This window comes from Triturus cristatus, chromosome 3_2, assembly GCF_964204655.1.
Source record: "Triturus cristatus chromosome 3_2, aTriCri1.1, whole genome shotgun sequence".
Lineage (NCBI taxonomy): Eukaryota > Metazoa > Chordata > Amphibia > Caudata > Salamandridae > Triturus > Triturus cristatus.
The window spans coordinates 744463167-744485038 of NC_140584.1; the positions used below are offsets into that span (position 1 = coordinate 744463167).

General features: G+C 43.5%; 1 protein-coding gene across 1 annotated transcript in view; it reads right to left on the reverse strand.

Annotated features, from left to right (window-relative positions):
* The window catches only part of ANKAR (ankyrin and armadillo repeat containing), a 1190398-nt gene that overhangs the window by 243176 nt on the left and 925350 nt on the right, over nucleotides 1–21872 (reverse strand). Inside the window, exons 22-23 of the mRNA XM_085646861.1 lie at nucleotides 16666–16772; nucleotides 9815–9937 (exon numbers count right to left, since the gene is read on the reverse strand). Of these exons, the coding sequence (XP_085502987.1) occupies nucleotides 9815–9937; nucleotides 16666–16772 (230 nt within the window). The remainder of the gene's footprint in view (nucleotides 1–9814; nucleotides 9938–16665; nucleotides 16773–21872) is intronic.

Below are 21872 nucleotides of genomic sequence, written 5' to 3' on the forward strand. Positions count from 1 at the left end.
GTGTAACATCAAACAAATAAAAGGTGATGAAGGAGGTTATTTAGCTTTTGGTGCACTCATTGTACAGTAAATCATCTGAAATTGTAGCGAAGTGTATCTTGACCATCAGGGTGCTTGAATGAGTTCTGGTGGTGTGGCCTCTGTAGAAGAAGTACACCTCAGAAAGCTACCCAAATACTTGAGGCTCAGAATCCTGAAACACCACTCTTAGATACAGATATATGAGATGTCTAAAATAGTACTGGTTTTCGGCAGATTGACTGATACATGTGTGCTAATATTTTGCCTGTATGGTTGTGCCACTGGAGATAATACTCACAAATATAGTCTTGAAAATGGTCAGTGTCCACTTCAGCACTTCACATGGTACATGAGCTAGTACTAGATTATATTTCAAAACCAAACAACAAATTTAAACGAGGGTCAAAATAAGGGACTTGGTTTAAGGACTGTAACACCTCCAATCCCAAATAGACACAATGAAACCAGCAGAAGGTGCACAGTCCGTGGCAGAACAGAATAGCAAAACAATAGTTAATGTAGAGAAATGCAGGAGATCCTACAAATAATTGGGGCAACCCCTCACAGGAGGTAGGAGTCCATCAGCCCACCCTTATTGGCGGAGCATCGTCATCTGGTACTCCTGGGAATCACTGTCTAGGCCCATATACCCAGATCCCCAGGGACTCTGCCTAGGTGCACCGACCAGTGATACCCAGAAAAGGAATAAACTCCTGCCAGGGTGTGTACCCAAGTAGTTGAGGGCTCCAGTGGTGTGCAGTGCAAGAAAGTGAAGTGGAGTTAAAAATGAATACTTGGTCAAAAAATATGTTTAATGTGGATCAACCAAGTTTCATGTTTAAAAGAACCTATAGTCTGTTATATATTTTTTACAGGCTAGTCTTTGGTTCATGTGAGAGTGTGGTCAACATGTTTCAGCCGTTACGGTGACTTAACCCGGCTTTCATCAGGACCGAAAGAAAGAGCTACTGCAAAACTAATTATAAAGTGATAAAACTAACCCCATACACCAAATGTGAGTGTGGGATACCGGTGTGGCAATTGCCACCCTACCACAAAAGGCTCAAACTAGAGCGTAAGAACGATGTCTTCATTCCTAAAAAAGAAAAATATATATGAACCTCATGCATATCAAAACACAACTACTGAATGCCACAAGGCAAAGCTGATTCAGCATCACCCAGGTTAACAACTAAACTCCGAAATGATGTTTTTAAATACTAAATTTGTATAGAAAGTTGAAAAAGACTCACCCAGCTTTGTGTGGGAGAACAGCCTCACCTCACCCGGCTGACTGCTCGGAGAAGGAGGCACCGCTCTGTTTAGATGTGGAGAAAGAAACCAGACAGATTGCCAATGGATACCCATCTGCTCAAAGCTCAACACACATATTTTAAACAAGTTAAAAAGGAACCAAAATTGATTAAAAAAGTCCGAGACCTCGTGACCGCCCATATAAGTCTAGTAGTGTTAAGGTGATGTCTCTTTAGAACAACCTATCAGACATCCAGTATGACCAGGGTCAAACATAACTATGAATGATTGTTATTAAGTTGTTGAAAAAGCTGTCAACAGAATTCCAACAACCAATTCTGTATTGGAAAACATAGAACAAGCTGTCTTCCACCTTGCCTATCTGTCGACATCTCTGACTAACTCGCAGGCTGTCTGAGAGGCGTTTGGCAGGACAGAGAGGGTGCTACTTAGTAGCGATCGTGTTAGACGTGCACGTTCTAAAATTACAATCAGCTGTATGTGCGCGCTATAAAGAGACAAGTCCAAGACCTCATGACTAGGTCTGTGTAGTTAAGTTGATGTCTCTTAAAAAGAACCTGTCAGGCATCCAGTATGACCAGGGGCAGATATAACCATAAAAGATTGTTGATGGATAAAAGAGAAACCAACCCTGGAATCTGTCACCAGAAATCAACCAACCAGTTCTATGTTAAGGAGTATATCTATCAATGAAGTGAGCACAGAGCACACGCAGCCTGCCTCCTCACCTGTCCGTCGATACCTCTGACTGACTCGCAAGCTGTCTGGGAGGTATCGGCAGGAAGGGGAGGCTGCTATTAATAGCGCTCGTGTGAGACGCGTGCGTCTTAAATTGAAATCAGCTGTGTGTTCACTTGCACGGAAGCAGCGTCTATGCACAGTAAAGCGCATGCGCCTAGGGCAAATGCTGATTGAAACGCGCATGCGTTAGTGCCAGACATTACGCCGATGTACCTAGTCAATCCGAATTAGAGTGTGTTACGAAATAATCAAAACGAGGCGAGTCACCACAAGAAAAGACCGCCTGCGTTTAAGGTGCGGTGTGGGGTATAAATCGCGCCACTAGTGGGGACCTCGTGTGTCTATCGCGCATGCGTCGGGGAGTAATGGAGTCTTCCCGCGCATGCGTGAGACATCGTAATACTCCGGGAAGATGGGAAGCCCAGTCTTTAGTGCCAATCAATAGGAGCACTTGAGTATAACTGATCAGTGGTGTTTGGACAGGAGTAAAGTGATCATGTCAACTGGCGATTTGGTCAGGTGTAGGTTATTCATTCTTTAGACATGAATAAGTTAAGTCCTAGAAAAGGCACAAGGAGTGGTTTACCCACCATGACTGTGGGACGGTTGGTAATGTATAATCCCTACTGAATGACATGTAGTGTCAGTGTGCACTAGGCTACAGAACAAAATCTCGTGAAGCTAAACATATCTGCACGCTGTGGGATGTTGTAATGGCATCGGTTCATTAGACAGATAGCGATGTCTCTAGGGGAAGGTTATATCGACTGAATCCTTGGGTGCCCACAAGGCTATAAAGGAGCTTATTCCTCCCGCTGAGAGAGGCTACTCGTGATGATAGAGTAACTGAACTAGATCAAACATCAGTGTTTACTAGAATGATTAACACTGAGACAGTCTAACTGATTCAAGTATAGACCGAAGCCCATGGTATGTTGTCGTTCAGTCCTTTGGTGTCAGTCTTCAACTTAAAAATCCATTTTTGTTCTTTGGAAAATAAGAACTGGGAGACGTCCGTTATGTGTTGAGGAATAAACGGGCGTTCGAGTACTAGCCACCTTAGATCCTCAGCCTTGTGTTTTTTGGCTAGGAAATGCTCCGTCATCCGAGTGGATTGTCTCATGCAGCGGATGGTACTTTTGTGCTCGCTTTTGCGGAGCTTCACTTTACGTGTGGTGTACCCTATGTAGTGTAGGGTACACGGACACGTGATTCTGTAAATTACGCATTCTGAATTACAGTTCGTGTGGTTGCGTAATATCCAGGGACGTTCTGTGCTCCTATTGATTGGCACTAAAGACTGGGCTTCCCATCTTCCCGGAGTATTACGATGTCTCACGCATGCGCGGGAAGACTCCATTACTCCCCGACGCATGCGCGATAGACACACGAGGTCCCCACTAGTGGCGCGATTTATACCCCACACCGCACCTTAAACGCAGGCGGTCTTTTCTTGTGGTGACTCGCCTCGTTTTGATTATTTCGTAACACACTCGAACTCGTGGGGATTATATATTACCAACTGTCCCACAGTCATGGTGGTTAAACCACTCCTTGTGCCTTTTATAGGACTTAACTTATTATTGTCAATAGAACGAATAACTTACACCTAACCAAATCGCCAGTCGACATGATCACTTTATTCTTGTCCAACACTACTGATCAGGTATACTTGAGCGCTCCTATTGTTTGGCACTAAAGACTGGGCTTTCCATCTCCCCGGGGTGTTACGATGTCTCGCGCATGCGCGGGCCGACTCCATTACTCCCCGACGCATGCGCGTTAGACACACGAGGTCCCCACTAGTGGCGCGATTTATACCCCACACCGCACCTTAAACGCAGGCGGTCTTATCCTGTGGTGATTCGCCTCGTTTTGATTATTTCGTAACACACTCTAATTCGGATTGACTAGGTACATCGGCGTAATGTCTGGCACTAACGCATGCGCGTTTCAATCAGCATTTGCCCTAGGCGCATGCGCTTTACTGTGCATAGACGCTGCTTCCGTGCAAGTGAACACACAGCTGATTTCAATTTAAGACGCACGCGTCTCACACGAGCGCTATTAATAGCAGCCTCCCCTTCCTGCCGATACCTCCCAGACAGCTTGCGAGTCAGTCAGAGGTATCGACGGACAGGTGAGGAGGCAGGCTGCGTGTGCTCTGTGCTCACTTCAATGATAGATATACTCCTTAACATAGAACTGGTTGGTTGATTTCTGGTGACAGATTCCAGGGTTGGTTTCTCTTTTATCCATCAACAATCTTTTATGGTTATATCTGCCCCTGGTCATACTGGATGCCTGACAGGTTCTTTTTAAGAGACATCAACTTAACTACACAGACCTAGTCATGAGGTCTTGGACTTGTCTCTTTATAGCGCGCACATACAGCTGATTGTAATTTTAGAACGCGCACGTCTAACACGATCGCTACTAAGTAGCACCCTCTCTGTCCTGCCAAACGCCTCTCAGACAGCCTGCGAGTTAGTCAGAGATGTCGACAGATAGGCAAGGTGGAAGACAGCTTGTTCTATGTTTTCCAATACAGAATTGGTTGTTGGAATTCTGTTGACAGCTTTTTCAACAACTTAATAACAATCATTCATAGTTATGTTTGACCCTGGTCATACTGGATGTCTGATAGGTTGTTCTAAAGAGACATCACCTTAACACTACTAGACTTATATGGGCGGTCACGAGGTCTCGGACTTTTTTAATCAATTTTGGTTCCTTTTTAACTTGTTTAAAATATGTGTGTTGAGCTTTGAGCAGATGGGTATCCATTGGCAATCTGTCTGGTTTCTTTCTCCACATCTAAACAGAGCGGTGCCTCCTTCTCCGAGCAGTCAGCCGGGTGAGGTGAGGCTGTTCTCCCACACAAAGCTGGGTGAGTCTTTTTCAACTTTCTATACAAATTTAGTATTTAAAAACATCATTTCGGAGTTTAGTTGTTAACCTGGGTGATGCTGAATCAGCTTTGCCTTGTGGCATTCAGTAGTTGTGTTTTGATATGCATGAGGTTCATATATATTTTTCTTTTTTAGGAATGAAGACATCGTTCTTACGCTCTAGTTTGAGCCTTTTGTGGTAGGGTGGCAATTGCCACACCGGTATCCCACACTCACATTTGGTGTATGGGGTTAGTTTTATCACTTTATAATTAGTTTTGCAGTAGCTCTTTCTTTCGGTCCTGATGAAAGCCGGGTTAAGTCACCGTAACGGCTGAAACATGTTGACCACACTCTCACATGAACCAAAGACTAGCCTGTAAAAAATATATAACAGACTATAGGTTCTTTTAAACATGAAACTTGGTTGATCCACATTAAACATATTTTTTGACCAAGTATTCATTTTTAACTCCACTTCACTTTCTTGCACTGCACACCACTGGAGCCCTCAACTACTTGGGTACACACCCTGGCAGGAGTTTATTCCTTTTCTGGGTATCACTGGTCGGTGCACCTAGGCAGAGTCCCTGGGGATCTGGGTATATGGGCCTAGACAGTGATTCCCAGGAGTACCAGATGACGATGCTCCGCCAATAAGGGTGGGCTGATGGACTCCTACCTCCTGTGAGGGGTTGCCCCAATTATTTGTAGGATCTCCTGCATTTCTCTACATTAACTATTGTTTTGCTATTCTGTTCTGCCACGGACTGTGCACCTTCTGCTGGTTTCATTGTGTCTAGATTATATTTCCCCAAATAACAGAGGTAGGCTATATGAGAGACATTTTGATGCAGAAAAAGTCTCAAACATCATGCATTCCTGAAACAACACGATGTGGCATATGCAGAACTATTAAGAGGTAGGTAGAACACTGTGAGAAGAAAATGCAAAGCAGAATTAATGGGAGGTATATGTACAAACTCAATGAAGAGACCTTCCTGTCTTGTCCAATTGATGGAAAAAAGGAACTGATGAACAAGTTACCTTTTCTATTGGATACTCTATCTAAACGCAGATTCCTCACTTTAGTATACTCTCCAGGCGCCAAACGTTTTTTCAGCAGTACTCTCGTGCTGCTTGGAGGAGCCTTGCAGCTCACTACCACCTCAGAAGTGAGACGGCGGAGGTGCATACAAGCACCAGTCCTGTGCATTGACATTTGTTTCTTATTTTTTCCCTTTCTGTTATCGTAGACGTGGAGGGTGAACAAATGTTGGTACCAGTGTGCTGAATACTAATGTGGACCTTTTTTTAGATGTTAAAAAGAGACCACCCCACTGAACGGGGACAAGAAGGGCAGTGAGAAATCTCCAGTTAGAGTTTCCACCCAAAAGAGCATTAACAAAGGTAAGTAATTTTTTTTTAAGGTGGATACGTCTCAGTGCAGTTTACTCATCTTAGAATAGATACCAAAGAAGCACTTACACAGGTAGAGGATCTGTGGAACAGTCTTAGCTCAAAATGTCCTGCAGGACCAAGCAAGCAAAGTGTCCTTCCTGTCAGACCTGCCTCTTAAGGCAACAGTGCTGTAGTGAACGTATGCAACGACGCCCACATCACAGCCTTGCAGATGTCAAGGACAGTTATACCACAAGCCTGTCCTTGACATCAGCACACATTTGCCTTGGTAGAATGGGCTCTCAGACGTTCCAGGAACTGATCCTCGGCCAATGAGTAGCAGATCTTGATGCAGAGGACTATCTAGCTTGAAAGCAGAGAGATCTCACTGGCCATGTCCCAAAGGTCATGTGTATAACAATCCAGTCCAACAAACCGGGCTTACTGACTAAAATGCAGAGAAACTAATTTGCTCTCCCACATTAACCAATTAACTTCCTCTTGCTTTTTCCTCCTAAAAACTTTGTGGAAAATATTCCCGTTTATAGCACCTGAGCTTCAAAAGACAGTTGTAGTCGCATTGTTTTTATCTAAACTGGATTACTGTAATGCTCTTTTTGTGGGAATTGATAAAGCACAGGAGAGGAAGCTCCAGTCACTTCAGAATGCGGCGGCCAGATTGCTTATGAACATTCCTAAGGGTCGCCCCACCTCAGAGGCCATCAGAACATTACATTGGCTTCCTGTCCGTCAAAGGGCTAATTTTAAAGCTCTCTGTCTAGTACATAAGGCTCTCCACAGAGGCATCTCTGGGGAGGTACGGAAACCTTTTACTAGATATCTCCCTGCTAGAGCTCTTAGATCATCCACGGAAGGTCTTGTCTGTGTCCCAAACACACGTAAGGTAAGATGGGAGGGCCGCACACTGTCTTTCTGCGCAGCAAAACTCTGGAACCAGATGCCATCTATTTTGCGTTGCCAACCGAATCGGATGCGGTTCAGGAAGGAACTAAAAACCTGGCTATTTGACAAAAACTAAAATCCACGCTCAGGGCCCTCTATCCACGTTTACAGCCAGCGCCAAGACGCCACGGCATTCGTTGTGCTCTATAAGTAATAATTCAAATCAAATCAAATCATGCATTCTCTGGGGGTCATTACGAGTCTGCCCGCCACCGTAGCAGTGTCTGGGACCGCCCGCTTGCAATGCGGCAGTCCCGCACGTCAGATTACGATGCGACCGCCACCATGGCGGTCGCATCATGCATGGTTAACATTGTGGCGGGTGCTACTAGCTGCAGCACCCGCCGTAATGCTTAACATGCAGGTCATGCTTTTTACTGCACTACGTGGCAGGCAACACACAGTGCCTGCCACTTAGTGCAATGAAATGTAGGGGGGGTACCATGGGTACCCCCACAGTGCACCACCCCGAACACAAGGGGAGTCCGCAATGGACCCTCGAATCATTCTCCCTCAGCCTTTCAATGGCGGTTTACCCGCCACGGAAAGGCTGGCTGCGGCCAGCATTGTAATATGGCGGATGGTGCCTGCTAGGCACCGCCACCATTTTACACATTCTGACTGCTCCGCCAGGTAATCGGGACGATTGCATGTGGCGGAACGGTGGCGGGCGGTCTTTATGACCACCACAGTACCGGAACGAGTCCCCCCGCCATCGTAATATGGCTGGGGGAAAATTGCTGTCCGATGGCGGAGGGCCCGCCTCCGCATGGCTGGCGGTGGCGGGTCTTCCGCCATTGTAATCAAGCCCTCTATCTTGAGGAGTGGTTGAGAATGAGTTGGCATTCATTTTACTGGTCGAGGGCTGTTCTGCAAGGCTCTTTGGTGTAGGATGCTTGGTAAGAAAATAAGGGTTGTCAGTTGCCAGTCTGTGCGTCTGACTCCTGCCTATTCACAGGTATGCAGGAACAGGGCTTTGACCAGGTGGCCATAAAGTTATCAGTGAGGGCTTTGTTAAAATGGAGCGAGGCCTTAGAAGTAGCTGGCCCAGACTGTAAAATCTCTGTCATAATGTTCATTTTGGTTTCAACTTAATGCAGATGTAAATCCTGTGCCTCAGCTGCCCTCCGGCCCACCACTGTAAATGAGGCACTTTCTTCTCTTGGCAGCTCAAAAGGGGAATGACACCCTACCACAGGAGAGGTGTCAAGCCCACTGACATCTTGCAAATCCATGTAGAAGACATCATATGTGTAGTGAGGTGGAAGAATCTACATCCTGGGGTGTCCCTTGTTCTGTTATGGGGTCAGAGTCTGAAGCAATAGAATATGGAGCCTCTGTTGACATGTAGGAGATGGCAGCTTCATAAGGTCAGAATCAGGGTGCATGATGACTAATTGCATTTTTGTGATTTCATAGAATGACATTGCCACGGTGTCTGACATTGGTATCAGTATCGGATCCTCTTCCGACATTGGTACTAGGGTTGGTGTGGAAGGGGTAAGCTTGGGTCTCAGAGGTGGAGTTGAAGTCAGTACCAGCATCTCTAAACAGCCTCTAGTGGATCCCAAAGATTTACATAAAGGCTGCAACTTCTTCTTATGTTCAGCGAAAGACAGCTTTGCTTTCTGCCCTAGATCGCCTTTGGATGGATGAGGGCACATTCTCACACGACTTCAAGTTGTGGCCCAAGCCCAGACACCCAAGATACACCTGATGCATGTTTGTGACTGACTTCCATTTTTTGCAGTCGTGGCATGGTTTGAAACATGTTGTTTTAGGTGGGCACATCGTTCCCTACCACACAGGCGTTATTAGAAAACCAACAAGATTGGAAACATATCTACTAATCTGTGTTGGAAGGCACAGAAAGAAAGGAACCGACTTCAGCATGCAGGGATGGTGTTAACATACATCGCTATTCTGTCACTTTTGTGGCAATACGGAGACAATTCAAATCTGCACTGTGCCACCAAGCAGTGCATGGGAGAATTGCTAAATTGAAGTTTCTAGATCCTGTCCAGCATCTAGCGAGTATTCTAAGGTGAGGAATCTGCTGTTAGAAGTGCATGAGAAAATCAGGGAATAAGGTTTGAACTGTAACACTGGCCTTTATGTACGTTATTGCTTTCATAAACTTTTTCTTTGTTTCCTGCCATGATCAAGAGTGTATGCCATTACCACTGGGTCATAATATGAAATACCGCTTAACAGTTTGGACAGGTTCCACTTTTCTTTCATTGACGCCTAGGACACTCTAACAGGTTCTATAGTATAGACTTGTCTCCTGAAAAGGAAGCGCTGCTTCGTGTGCCATGATACGTTCGTGAACCCCTGCTATACTTCTCTTAATACTTTTGCTAGTACATCAGCATTAACACGTCTGCATGACTATAACTAAATTACATCTCTATGCTGAAAAAACACCTGATCCAGCATGGATGGATGAAATTTACTAGTCAAATTGGTTTCATATTATATCACAAAGTGAAACGCTGTTGCAGTTTAAATAAAAGAAGTACCTTGTCAGGGGCATGAAGAAGTTCTAGGACATCAGAATACTTAAATCCCTCCTTCTCTTGTAAATAGTTCTGTAGAGGAGTATTCCTTAACACAATACAAGCCAATGTGCATGCCACTTCAACCTACATATAAAACAAACGATTACATTTTTATGTCAACGTTATTGGGCTCAAAAACTGATTGGACAGACAAGCAGAACTTGTATCATGTTTATATTGTCTCCCAAGATAGATTTTACAGTTCCGTAACTTCAGGAAGACAATTGGTGAGAGAAAGAAATACGCTGGAGACACTTACATTAGAAAACCCATTTGTTAACATGGAAGACAGACATAGTGATACACTAGCAAGATATAAAAATGAGAAAACACCAGGGAACAAGCAGACATGGAGACACTGGAAGGCATGGATACTGAAAAACATGTACCTGGGAATAAATTGGCGAGACAAAGAAACGGGAAGAGAGCTAGTCAACATGAATAGCGAAGAAAAGCAGATACTGAGAAAAAACAACGCTGAGAGACCTGGGGACAAAGGGATACACTGGATAAATGCAGAAAGATATTTGGGACACAGAATGCACCTCTTCTGAGACATTGGACAATAGGAAAAGATAAGAAAGTGCTAAAGAGATATTGTGGAGCCACTATAAAAACATCACAAGTCCTTATGAAGATACTAAGACTATGGTGAGAAACAGGGGGACAGGGATATGGAGGGACATGGGTAGACACACTGAGAGACACAGGCATTAGGAGATGCACTAACTCTGGAGAAGTCGCCACTAAGGAGAGATGGACATGGGGAGAGACACAAGGAAACAATAGAAGACAATGAGAAGAATGGATATTGGAAGACATAAACGGGCACAGACCAGGGAAGACGCTGTGGAGACATGCAAACTAAAATATGTCATACAGGAGGATGCTGACACTCAAAAACAAGGATGAAGGGACACTCATACACCGGAGAGACATGAAACTACACTGGCAGAGATACGAGGACACTGGGAATTTATAAGAAGAAGAACTGGCATGGAAAGATAATCGTAACAGGCATACAGAGGAAGACATTGAGATAGCATTGAAACTTGTGCAACTTGAACAACTAAATGACAAAGACAGTGGGAGTCACAAGACAGGAAGATATTGCCCCAGACATATGGAGACACAGACATGGTAGAAGCTGATGAGACAGAGGAACAGAGGAGTACCTGCAGGAGAAACAAAAGGCATGGGAAGCAGCATCGATTCCTCCATTAGAACGGAGGAGCGTCGCCCACTCTGCTGCCAGTGCAGCAAATATGAACAATAAAATAGCTATTAAATTATTTTAGTACCATTATATTTTTCAGTGCGGCCAGCCACAGGCAAGTGTCAAGGCAGGGGAGCAGGAGTGGCGTTCACTCCAGTTTAAAATGTGCATGTCACTTTGGCCGGCTGTCTTGCAGCGGCCAGCTTGACATGCACAGTTTAAACCTCTCCAATCTGAGATGTCTTAGACAGCTGGGTGAAGAGTAGGCACAGGTCTCCAGTGTCTGTAAAAGTGCTGATCCTCCCTGCTCCAACTAGTTCTGGCACTTCTATGAGAGCTTAATCAATAACTCACAGAGTGGTTTCCCACCTGCACACCTAATAGTAAAATGTGTCTACCAATTATATGCAAAAACAATATATTTATTCAAACGGTGCGTGCAGCTGTGAGCTTATGGGCCTGCCTAAAGGCCGTGTAACCAAATATGTAATTGATTCGTATCAAATTAATCACATCAAATGAAGTAGAAACTGACAGATTAATCAATGAACAAATACTCAGATATCAGAAACAGGGATACCCTTCAAACATACTAGAAAAAGCCAAAGAAGTTGTGTCTCGCAAGAAACGTGAAGATTTACTTTCATATGTTCCTAAATCCTCAAGTAAACGGGAAGTGTTTGTCTTAAAACACTCCCAAAAAGCAGTTAAAATCAAACAAATTCTCAGGAAGAGATGGGAAATTTTGGAACAGGAAACCAAATTTACAACTATTTCTTGACAAACCTCTTTTTGCCCACACTAGATCCAAGAATCTAAAAGAACTTCTGAAGGCACCACCTATACAGTTGGCACAAACACATAAAGGAATGAGGAAATTGTGAACAATGTGGCAATGTAATCACTGGGAAAATTTTCCATCACCCACATACGGGCAAAAAGGTCAAGCTAAAACACACATAAGACTGTAATAGAGAGGGGGTTATATATGCCATATGTTGCCCTTGCGGTTTAAATTATGTTGGCAGAACCTCGCGTAAAATAAAGACAAGAATCATTGAACACAAGAGCATGATACGCACCAGAAACTCTAACTCATGTTTAGCTGCCCATTGGATTAAAACACACCCCACACAATTCCTCAGTTGAGATTTACCATTCTTGATAACATAGACGCTCGCGTAGGCATAGAATGCAACACTCTATGAGCTCAACGCAAAACATTCTGGATAGATTACCTAGGGACTTTGATACCAAAAGGTTTAAATGACCATTATGAATTGTCATGTTTCTTATGATATGTACCTTTGAACTGTCTCTGTTGCGCTGATAAGCTGTGGTTGTACCTCTGTGCTTGCACTCACTGTCACCATTAGTCATTTTCAACAACATTTTTGTTTCCATCACTTCAAGATACTGCTAAGCTTGACCATGGTCCCATATTGTTATGTTCTCCCATGTTATTGGGATACACGATGAGACACTTATTCCTGTGTGTTTCGGACACCGCTACACTGTTGTAACTGGTACGAGTCAGGATCACATTTCAGGTTACAATGAATGGGCTCTTTAGTATCTACCCCATTGAGGTTTTTTCTGGCACTTTTAAACATTACCATTGGAAACAGTCAGATTGTGACTTTGTAATTGCATTTTTCCGGTTGCCAATAAAGTTAGAACACTCTTGTGTTGGATCTTGGATCCCTTCACACTATTTAACGGGCTAATGCTCAGCTCCCTACACACGCCTCCTTGGAGTCAGTTGACCAGGATATCCAGCATACGTCAGACGCTGGTGAGTCTGCCATAGTTTGTAGTAGTTGTACTATCGATATACTGGCATAGCTTTTAGACGCGTTTAACGTGAGGCCTTTTGTTATTCACAGAACTTTTTACAGCACGGTGACTTGGCTTATCAACAAGGTAAGGCTCATTAGATAGTGATATGAGCTTTTTTTAAGGTTCTGGTCACGGTACAAATTGTAAACTTCCCGTTTACCCTTTTTTTGTAGTTGTGCAGTCTTATACGCTGTAAGAATTTGATGACGGTAAGCGGTGATAGTCGCTTTTTCGCTTACACACTCCGGCGCGGTATACAGCTTGGGGCTAATCTGTATTTAAAAAAAAAAATTCTATAGATATAGACTGCACCTCAATACAAGGTATTCATTCGTGAACTTCCCTTGTTTGGAGGTAACCGTTTTCTCTAAAACTACGCATGCATATTGGTGTCCGTTGAATTAATTAATACATAGCATGGCTAAATGGAGTTACACGACGTGACGAGAATAGTCAGCATGCCGGCACTTTTGTTCACTGGTTAGAGCACATCAGGGATAACCGCTCATTATGGCAGCACATATATGCGTTTTATATTTTATGGTTTATGACACAGATACACTTTATGCATGTTGTTTTTGGTGCACAGTGGGCACAAGCACAGACTTTTGTATCCTTGTCTCCCAGATTGTGTACGAAATACATTTTTTGACTTGTGCTTTTTCTGTTGACTGTTCTGGCAGGAGGTTCTTCTTCAAATCATGTCATTCTGAAAGTTTTCCCCTGAAGAAGGGTTCTTCGAAACCCGAAATGCATTGGGTCTGATCTCAAGAATTGTCAAACAAGCTGTTTTATTCTTGGATTGTATTTTGAATACATTTATTTTCGGATTCTGTAAATCACAATTGTTCATGATTATGTTTTTCATCAATGTGACTATAAAACATTGGTTACTGATCTAAATTTGTTCAGCAATTTATTCTGTTCTTAAAGTTTGGTCGAAATGTTATTGTACACTAATTAGAAGTGCTTCAACCTCTAATAGAAACCTTAGGGACTATCGCAGTGCGCTGTGTGTCAGGAACGGAGGTTTCCATTTCCCCTCTCTTGCACTTCTATGAGAGCAGCATCTGGATTGGTTAGGGGAGTTGGCTCTGAGACCCCACGCTACCTTTGAGCCATGGACTGTGGGACTGGAGAGGAGTCAGTAAGTACTTTTTTTTCAAATTTGAAATTGGTTTTTTTGCCACTGTCAGGCAGTGTGAGAAACTCGCTGATAGACCTGACATTTTTTGGCATGCTTCCCCTGTCTTTTTGCTTTCTGGCCTCCTGGGTTTTACTCTTTTTGCTGGTTTAGTGTCTCTGCGCACTTTCTCACTGCAGACCAGTGTTGAAGTGTAAGTGCTCCTATTGTAAATTGGATTACAGATTGGTGCTGCCATGATTGGCATATTTGATTTACTGGTAAGTCCCTAGTAAATTGCACTTACAATGCTTCAAAAGGTTCTCAGACCTGCCACTGCAGTGTCTGTGCGCAGTTTTTAATGTCATGTCGACTTGGCAAATGCACCCACTTGCCAGCGCTAATCTTCCCTTTTATTACATGTGAGTCACCCCTAAGTTAGGCCCAAGGTACTCCTGTGGGCAGGGTGTAGTGTATGTGAGAGGCCAGACATGTACTGGTGTGTGCGACATGTCTTGATAGTGAAATACAGTGCAATTCGTTTTTCACTATTGAAAGGCTATCTGTCCCATAGGATGGCATGGGGAATACTCAGTAACAATTTATGAGTATATCTTCCCATTGGGGCAAGATAGAGAAACAGAGTTTAGTATGCCTCAACTCAGAATGTAAAAATGATTTTTAGGTTCTGTGTTTGAAAATACCACTTTTAGAAAGTAGGTATTTTCCTACTTAGCCATCCTGTGCACCTCTGTTGAGTTGTGGATTGACTGTCTGGCTTTGGAGTGACAGGGGCTGGGGAGGTGCATTCTCTTCAGACAGCCACTGGGGGGGTCGAGGTGTGTCCTACCTTTCCTGGATGAGTCAGGGCTGGGCTGAATAGACCTGGGTTGCATTTAGAGATAGTGGGAGGAGATTTCCTTGCACCTGTATGGACCTGATCTGCCTTGGACAATGCTGTCTCCACTTCCTGCCCAGAAGCTGGGCCAGAGAGGACCAAACTGGTTTGGATTGAGCAAAAACACTCTCTACACAAGAGAAAAAAGAGAAAAGCAGTATAGGACCCAGAATTTTAGAACTCGCTGGAATCACGGAACCTGCCAAGAAGATGAGCTGGAAGAACTGCTAGGAAGAGTACTGCACCGTTGCTGTGTCGTTGCTTTGTTGGGTTGGCCTGCATTTTCTGCTTCTGCCTTGGGCAGTGAAAGGACTAGACTGAACTTTTTTTACTTGTGCTGAGTATCTCCCAGGGCTTGAACTAGAGCATGCCTCCTGTTCTTGAAGTCTCAGAGACAGCAAAGACTTCACCTACCTCTTGGTACCCCCTCTTGAACCGCAGTTTCAGTTGCCACAGAGAGGGAAAGCAGCCAACACTACTGCTGGCTCTGTGTTCTGAAGGCACTGCCGCACTTCGCATCGCAACCCTGGTTTCACCGACGACGACCGCCGCCACCACCAAGCCGCTGCTTGCACAGCAACCTGTGGCCACCGCACTCTGCACTGCCTGGCTTCACTCTACTGCCCTCGTCTCACTGACAACGACGCTGACTCCGACACCCTTGACCGCAACGTGGTGTGGGGGCACAACTCGTAAGTTTCACGACGCACCACCCCCGTCCCACACCGCAGTCTGGGCCACCCGATGCCAGCTCCCATCAACCCCCACTGTCGCTTACACCGTGACCTGTCAGCACTGCAACAAGCACCACCTCACTCCCCACTGCAAGCCTTGGTATCACCAACGCTGCTGCAGGACCGTCACTGAGCCGTTGCCTGCACCGAATCTTGAAGGGACCGCATGCCACACTGCTATGGTTCATATCACAACCGCGATAATTCCCACGACCGGCCTGCACCGACGCGGTCAGCCGGCACCAAAGGTACTGTTTACAAGTCTGTTGACACTAAAGCTGGTCCACATCGACGCGGTCAGCTGGAACTGTTGGATTCTGTTGTTTTCAGCACCGCCGTAGCACCGGACGGAGCTACCGACTTCAAGGAACTGCCTTTGTAAGTCATACTTACAAAGTGCCTATTTTTGATTATTGTATGTTGCTCTTTATTGTTTTGGTCTTGTTTGCACAGATACATCTTGGTTATTTTTCTAAAACTGGTGCAGTGTCCTTTTATAGTGTTTTTAGTGTATGACTGTTGGTTATGTGCAAAAGCTTTACACACTGCCTCTGAGAAAAGCCTGACTGGTCGTGCCAAGCTACCAAGGGGGTGAACAGGGGTTATTTTAGGAGTGTATCCCCTTATCCAGTCTAGATGGAACAACCCTTATTTGGACAAAGGTGCAAACCATTGCCAACTAGAGACTCCCATTCCTAACACTCGCACTGCCCTGAGCCTCAACTCCAAAACACTGTTTGTAACAGGCCACGATTGAGTGCTTTTGGGTTTCTAACTCTGCCTGAAAGTGGGTCGGAATATTCACCTGATTGCCTCACCACTTTTAAATACAAGCAGCTGCCAATGATGGGGTGACAGGGAAAAAAATCTAGGAGGTAGAAATGGGTTGACACAAACACAGAGATACATGGGTACAGGGGAGCCATGAGCACAGGGAGGTGAGATTAGGGGAAGATTTACACAAAAGACTTAATTACTACATCATATTCAACCCTGTGCTACCTTTATCTGAAGAGAAGGGTGTGTTTTTAGCAGGTGAACAAGTGCTGTCATGGCTTGTTCTTCTGTTATTTGTTTTTGACTGACTGGATTGTGTTGATGAGCCACACCTGTAAGGCAAAAGCGGTTCAACAGTTTATTATAGGTAGGCATTTTGAGGGAAACATATTATAGACAGCAACATTCTCAAAGTGCAAAGGTAACAAAATAAAACAGTTAAAGATTGCATGAATGATTTCACATTGCTGACAGCAAATTCTAGGGTACAAATAGAACGGTCCAGTAAAATGTAGTATCAAACATATTTTGGGAACTAATGTTTATACAGGCGTTTTTATATTAGATAGTTACATTCATTTAAAACCTGTAGGTTTTATTTAACAACAATGAGACTGACATAATCACATCTAAACATTAGTTTTAGCTCAACCTCCCACAAAGGGTTGAAAATGGCGAATTCCTGTGAGATATGTAAATTAATACTTGTATACACTTTAGAATGTTCAGGAGAGGATGAGATATAAATTAAACCAATTAACTGCCAAAGGGGGATCAACTGTAGGAAAGAATTTATGGTCACAGACAGGCTGGTTCCTTAAAGAATAAACAAAAGCGAATATCAATGAAAGTCACATTTGCATTACATATGACTATTCATGGTGACAAAGGTTTTATATTTTTCCTAGTTATTCATGTGCTTTGTATTTTCTACCTATCCCCTAATTGAATCTAGTGTTACATGTTGCCCCCCAACATAAGATCCATGGACAGCCACCTTATCTTCAGAAAACTACTCAAGAATTGGCTGTTCCCCAAATAAGCACCATACGCAAACAGAAATTTACAGCATATCCCTCTGTATATAAGCATTTATTTTCACTATAGATATGTACCTATCTTTGTGTATTGCTTTGTATAAACATGAAGAATAATTATGTTGTAAAACAAAAAACAAAACATTTAAGTACACAACACTTGAAAACCGGAATTTATCTGGTGCATCTTTGGTCTACATGTACTTGCTTCCATTTTGCATCTATGTACCTTCCATGTACTTGGATCTGTGTGTTTGTTACTTTTCTCCCGAAAAAGCATATCCAATGCACTACCCTATTTCTCATCCCGTACCTCTATCAATATCTTTAATCTACATATACTTACCTCCTTTATGCATCAATATACTTTCAATGTAGTTATGGATCTATATATTTATCACTCTCTTCTAATTTAGCATTTCCAATGCACTACCCTATCTCTCAGCCTATACTTCTCTCAATATATCTTCTAGCCCAACTTTCTGACTCATCTCAAATTTCTTTCTACTATTCTTTCCAATGCACTACCCTATTTCTCACCCTATACATCCATCAATATATCCTCTACATCCACTCTCTCATTCATCCCTAACCCCATCCCACTACCATGATCCCCAAAATAATCCTTTCTAGACTCTCCCCTACTCTACCTCTCCTTGCATCGTCTGACACCACTTTTACTATACCGATCTTTATAAACTCTTCCCTCTGACTCTTCCCCTCCACAACCCCCTTTTTTTTTTTTATAAATCTTTTTTATTGAACAAACTCGACAACATGGCATAGTATCTGACAGTCAATACAGGGGGTATCGCAAGGTTCCATATACATAGTAATACAGTAATCATACATTATGGAAATCACGGGGACAGGGAGACATCATCGTCGGGCATGTGAGGGGGGGGGTACAGGTGTTTCCACGATATATGTTCCAAGGGGACCATATCTTAGACCATTTACGGGGACAGCCTCGAGCCACAACCCCTTTTTACTCATCCAAAAGTCTCCTCCTACTGCTATGACCTCCCAAAAAAATAATATCTAAATCCTTCACTCTTCTATTCCTCCACTATCCTTTTCAATCAAAATAATAGACTAACATGTTCACTTCTCAAATTTTCATATTCCACTTTACTAATTCACCACTAATCCTTTATGTATTCCAGAGTAGGGTGCTTCCTGCCAATAAAGCGCTTCAACACCCTATCAGGATTGCAAGCACTATATAAATGCTAACCTTTTTCCTTTTCTACCCCTCCTCAACCCTTCCCAATCCAAATACCTGACTAACATATCCACCACTCAAATGACTTTCATATTTCACTATACTAATTCAACACTAATCCTTTATGGGTTCCAGAGTAGCGTGCTACTCGACAAAAAAGCGCTTCAAAACCCCATCAGGTGTTCAAGCGCTATATAAATACAAACCTCTTTCCCTCTTCTATTCAACCGCCAACCCTCTCTAGCCAAATAACTGAATAACATATCCACCACTCAAATTACTTCATATTTCACTATACTAATTTTCAACACTAATCCTTTATGGGTAGCGTGCTACTCGCCAGAAAAGCTCTTCCACACCCATCAGGGGTAACAGGTGCTATATGAATGCAAACCTTTCTTCTCCCTCTATCCCTCCGCTATCCTTCTCACTCCAAATAACTGACTAATATCCACCATTTAAATTACTTTCTTATTTCACCATACTCATTCACCACTAATTCTTTATGGGATTCCGGAGTAGCCTGCTACTTGCCAAAAAAAAGAGCTTCAACACCCCATCAGGGGTAACAAGCGCTATATAAATACAAACCTTTTTTCCTCTTCTATCCTTCTGCTATCCTTCTGAATCCAAATAAGGGACTAACCTATCCACTACTTAAATTACTTTCATATTTCAGTATACTAATTTAACACTAATCCTCTATGGGTCCCGGAGTAGCGTACTACTCGCCGAAAAAGCACTTCGACGCCTCGTCAGGGGTAGTAAGTGCTATATAAATGCAATTACAATACAATACAATATCTGTACAGGAGCTGCCCTGAGGAGGCAGTGCATTTCTGGGCCTTCGCTTAGCATATGGTATAGCTTTTGCCACATGTCAATGTTGGCATCTCCACGACAGGTCAAATGGATGTTTAATGGACTGTGTGGAGCGCCAGTCTGACAGGGCAACAAGTTGAATGCACAAGCATGGAAAACATAAAGAATGTCAAATAAGGGTTTCTTTTTCTTGTGTCTAGAAGACACAATTCTCCGGATGAATGTCTGTCTAGCCTTAAATCGAATATAATTGAAAATGGTTGCCTTTCCAGTGTTTGTTATTTGACATTTTGATGCCATTTCCTGCTTAGACTAAGTACTAGGAGGCTTTGCTTTGAGATTGAGTATCATAACATTTTAGTTTCCCAATTTTTATTTATCACCAACTTTACTACCTTTTCGTTACTGCTTTTTGCTCTATTTTTCTTCAGCTGGATTCTTGTTGGATGGAACTCGTAATTTGCTTGTAATTACAATTCTTCAGGTATCTTTTATAGAGTCACATGCATGATTGATTGCCTACACCAGGCTGCTGGGAATCCCCAGTACTTTTATAATATCAATAAACAGGGTTCAAATGGCCACAAGTGCCACCGTCGTAGTTGGTACACCCAGGGCTATCTCCTCCTCTTCCTGTCTTGTTCCCCCATGGGTGTTCAGTTCAAATACAGTAGTTCTTGTTATTGTTGTATATTACATTGGCAGAAAATGTTTGAGTCTCTACCCTGAGTGTTGGGGGCTGGAGGGAGCTTTAGTATGGTGAAATTATTTAAAGCGAGATTTTGAGTAGGATGGAGGCAAATGAAACCGGGGAGTTAGATCCCATTTCATATGGTTGTAGGTTTACTGACACAACATCGATGTAAAAAATACCGATGTAAAAAATATCGAGTAAAAAATATAGACAACAAAAATATTTCCACAAAATTCAGTAGGCGGGCTCTCAGGCTACAGCAAAGTCCACACCAAATTGTTGCAGGAAACAACATGGTTCCAAGGGGTCTAAGAATCTTTACTACCCGATCCTATGACTCACCCAACCTTAAATTGCCTTAGGAGTGGTCTGAAAATTCCTCTTCCAGCTCCAGACACATGCTGGAAATATTGGTCAAGTATGCGTGGATAGATCGCGATGTACTACAAGCTGAAATAAAGGCAATCCAGGAGGACCTTGAGGCCAATCTGGAACCTGAAACCTTGAAGAGACTAATGGAGGCAATAAAGGACTGCCTCAAGAACCATGAGGACAACATCAAAGCCCACAAACAGCGAAAGATACATAGGGACTAAGGTGATTATGACAGTGGGAGGATTCTCACTTTCAGCAGAAAGTACGACCACCTATACAAAGACAAACCTGTGATTAACGACCCACCGGAGGCAACGGTAGAAAGCTTGCTGTCAGAGCAATCTACTGCCAGTGACATTGAGACATCGGGAAGTAGCACCTCGGGCAATGAGAGGGTCATTAGACAGGTGACTTTTTGGGATGAATACCACCTGCTACGCCGGGGCAGGCAAACAACGAGGGATATACTGGCCCCAAAACCCAGGGGACAGAGAGGACGAGGCAGAGGAAAAGGTCAAGGAGGAGCCGCAAAAGAAGACTCCGGATCCAGCAAAGATGGCGGAAGAGCAGAGGATGGGGGCACATGGGAACAAGCACCACGGGTTCCAACAAGGCACACTGATGGATCCAGAAATGGTTAATAATACTATCGGGGAACAGCCATTACAACGCGGTTTTTACCACGCGCAGCTTTTACATCTCATGCGTTACAACGCATGCGATGTTACAACGCAATGCCATTACAACGCAAGTCTTTACATCGACTTGCGCTAGATGGCGTTCTAACATTACAAATAGTGTAGTTTACTATCCCAACACCTTCCCTACTGTTAAGTGGACTAGAGTTGGAATAGTAAATTACACTTTTCTAATGTTAGCACGCCATCTAGCGCAAGTCGATGTAAAGACTTGCGTTGTAATGGCATAGCGTTGTAACATCGCATGCATTGTAACGCATGCGATGTAACTGCACGCGTTGTAATGACACGCGTTGTAATGTCATACATCCATACTATCATTAACTTATCAAAGAGACCTTTAAGTGACACTCAGAAGCAAACCCTATGTTTTGGTCTCTCCTTCTGTCCCTCCTCTTCTTCTAATTAGTCCAATACTCGACTTGACCTATACAAATATATTCTCGAACTCAAACTTAAGAAATGGCATCAACTCAGGGGCATTACCGATGATGAGGCAGCCAGTACTAGCTTCAAGCCACGGTCTACTTTCTTTCCCACTCTTCCTCATGACAGTATCGACACATTCCGTGAGGTGGTCA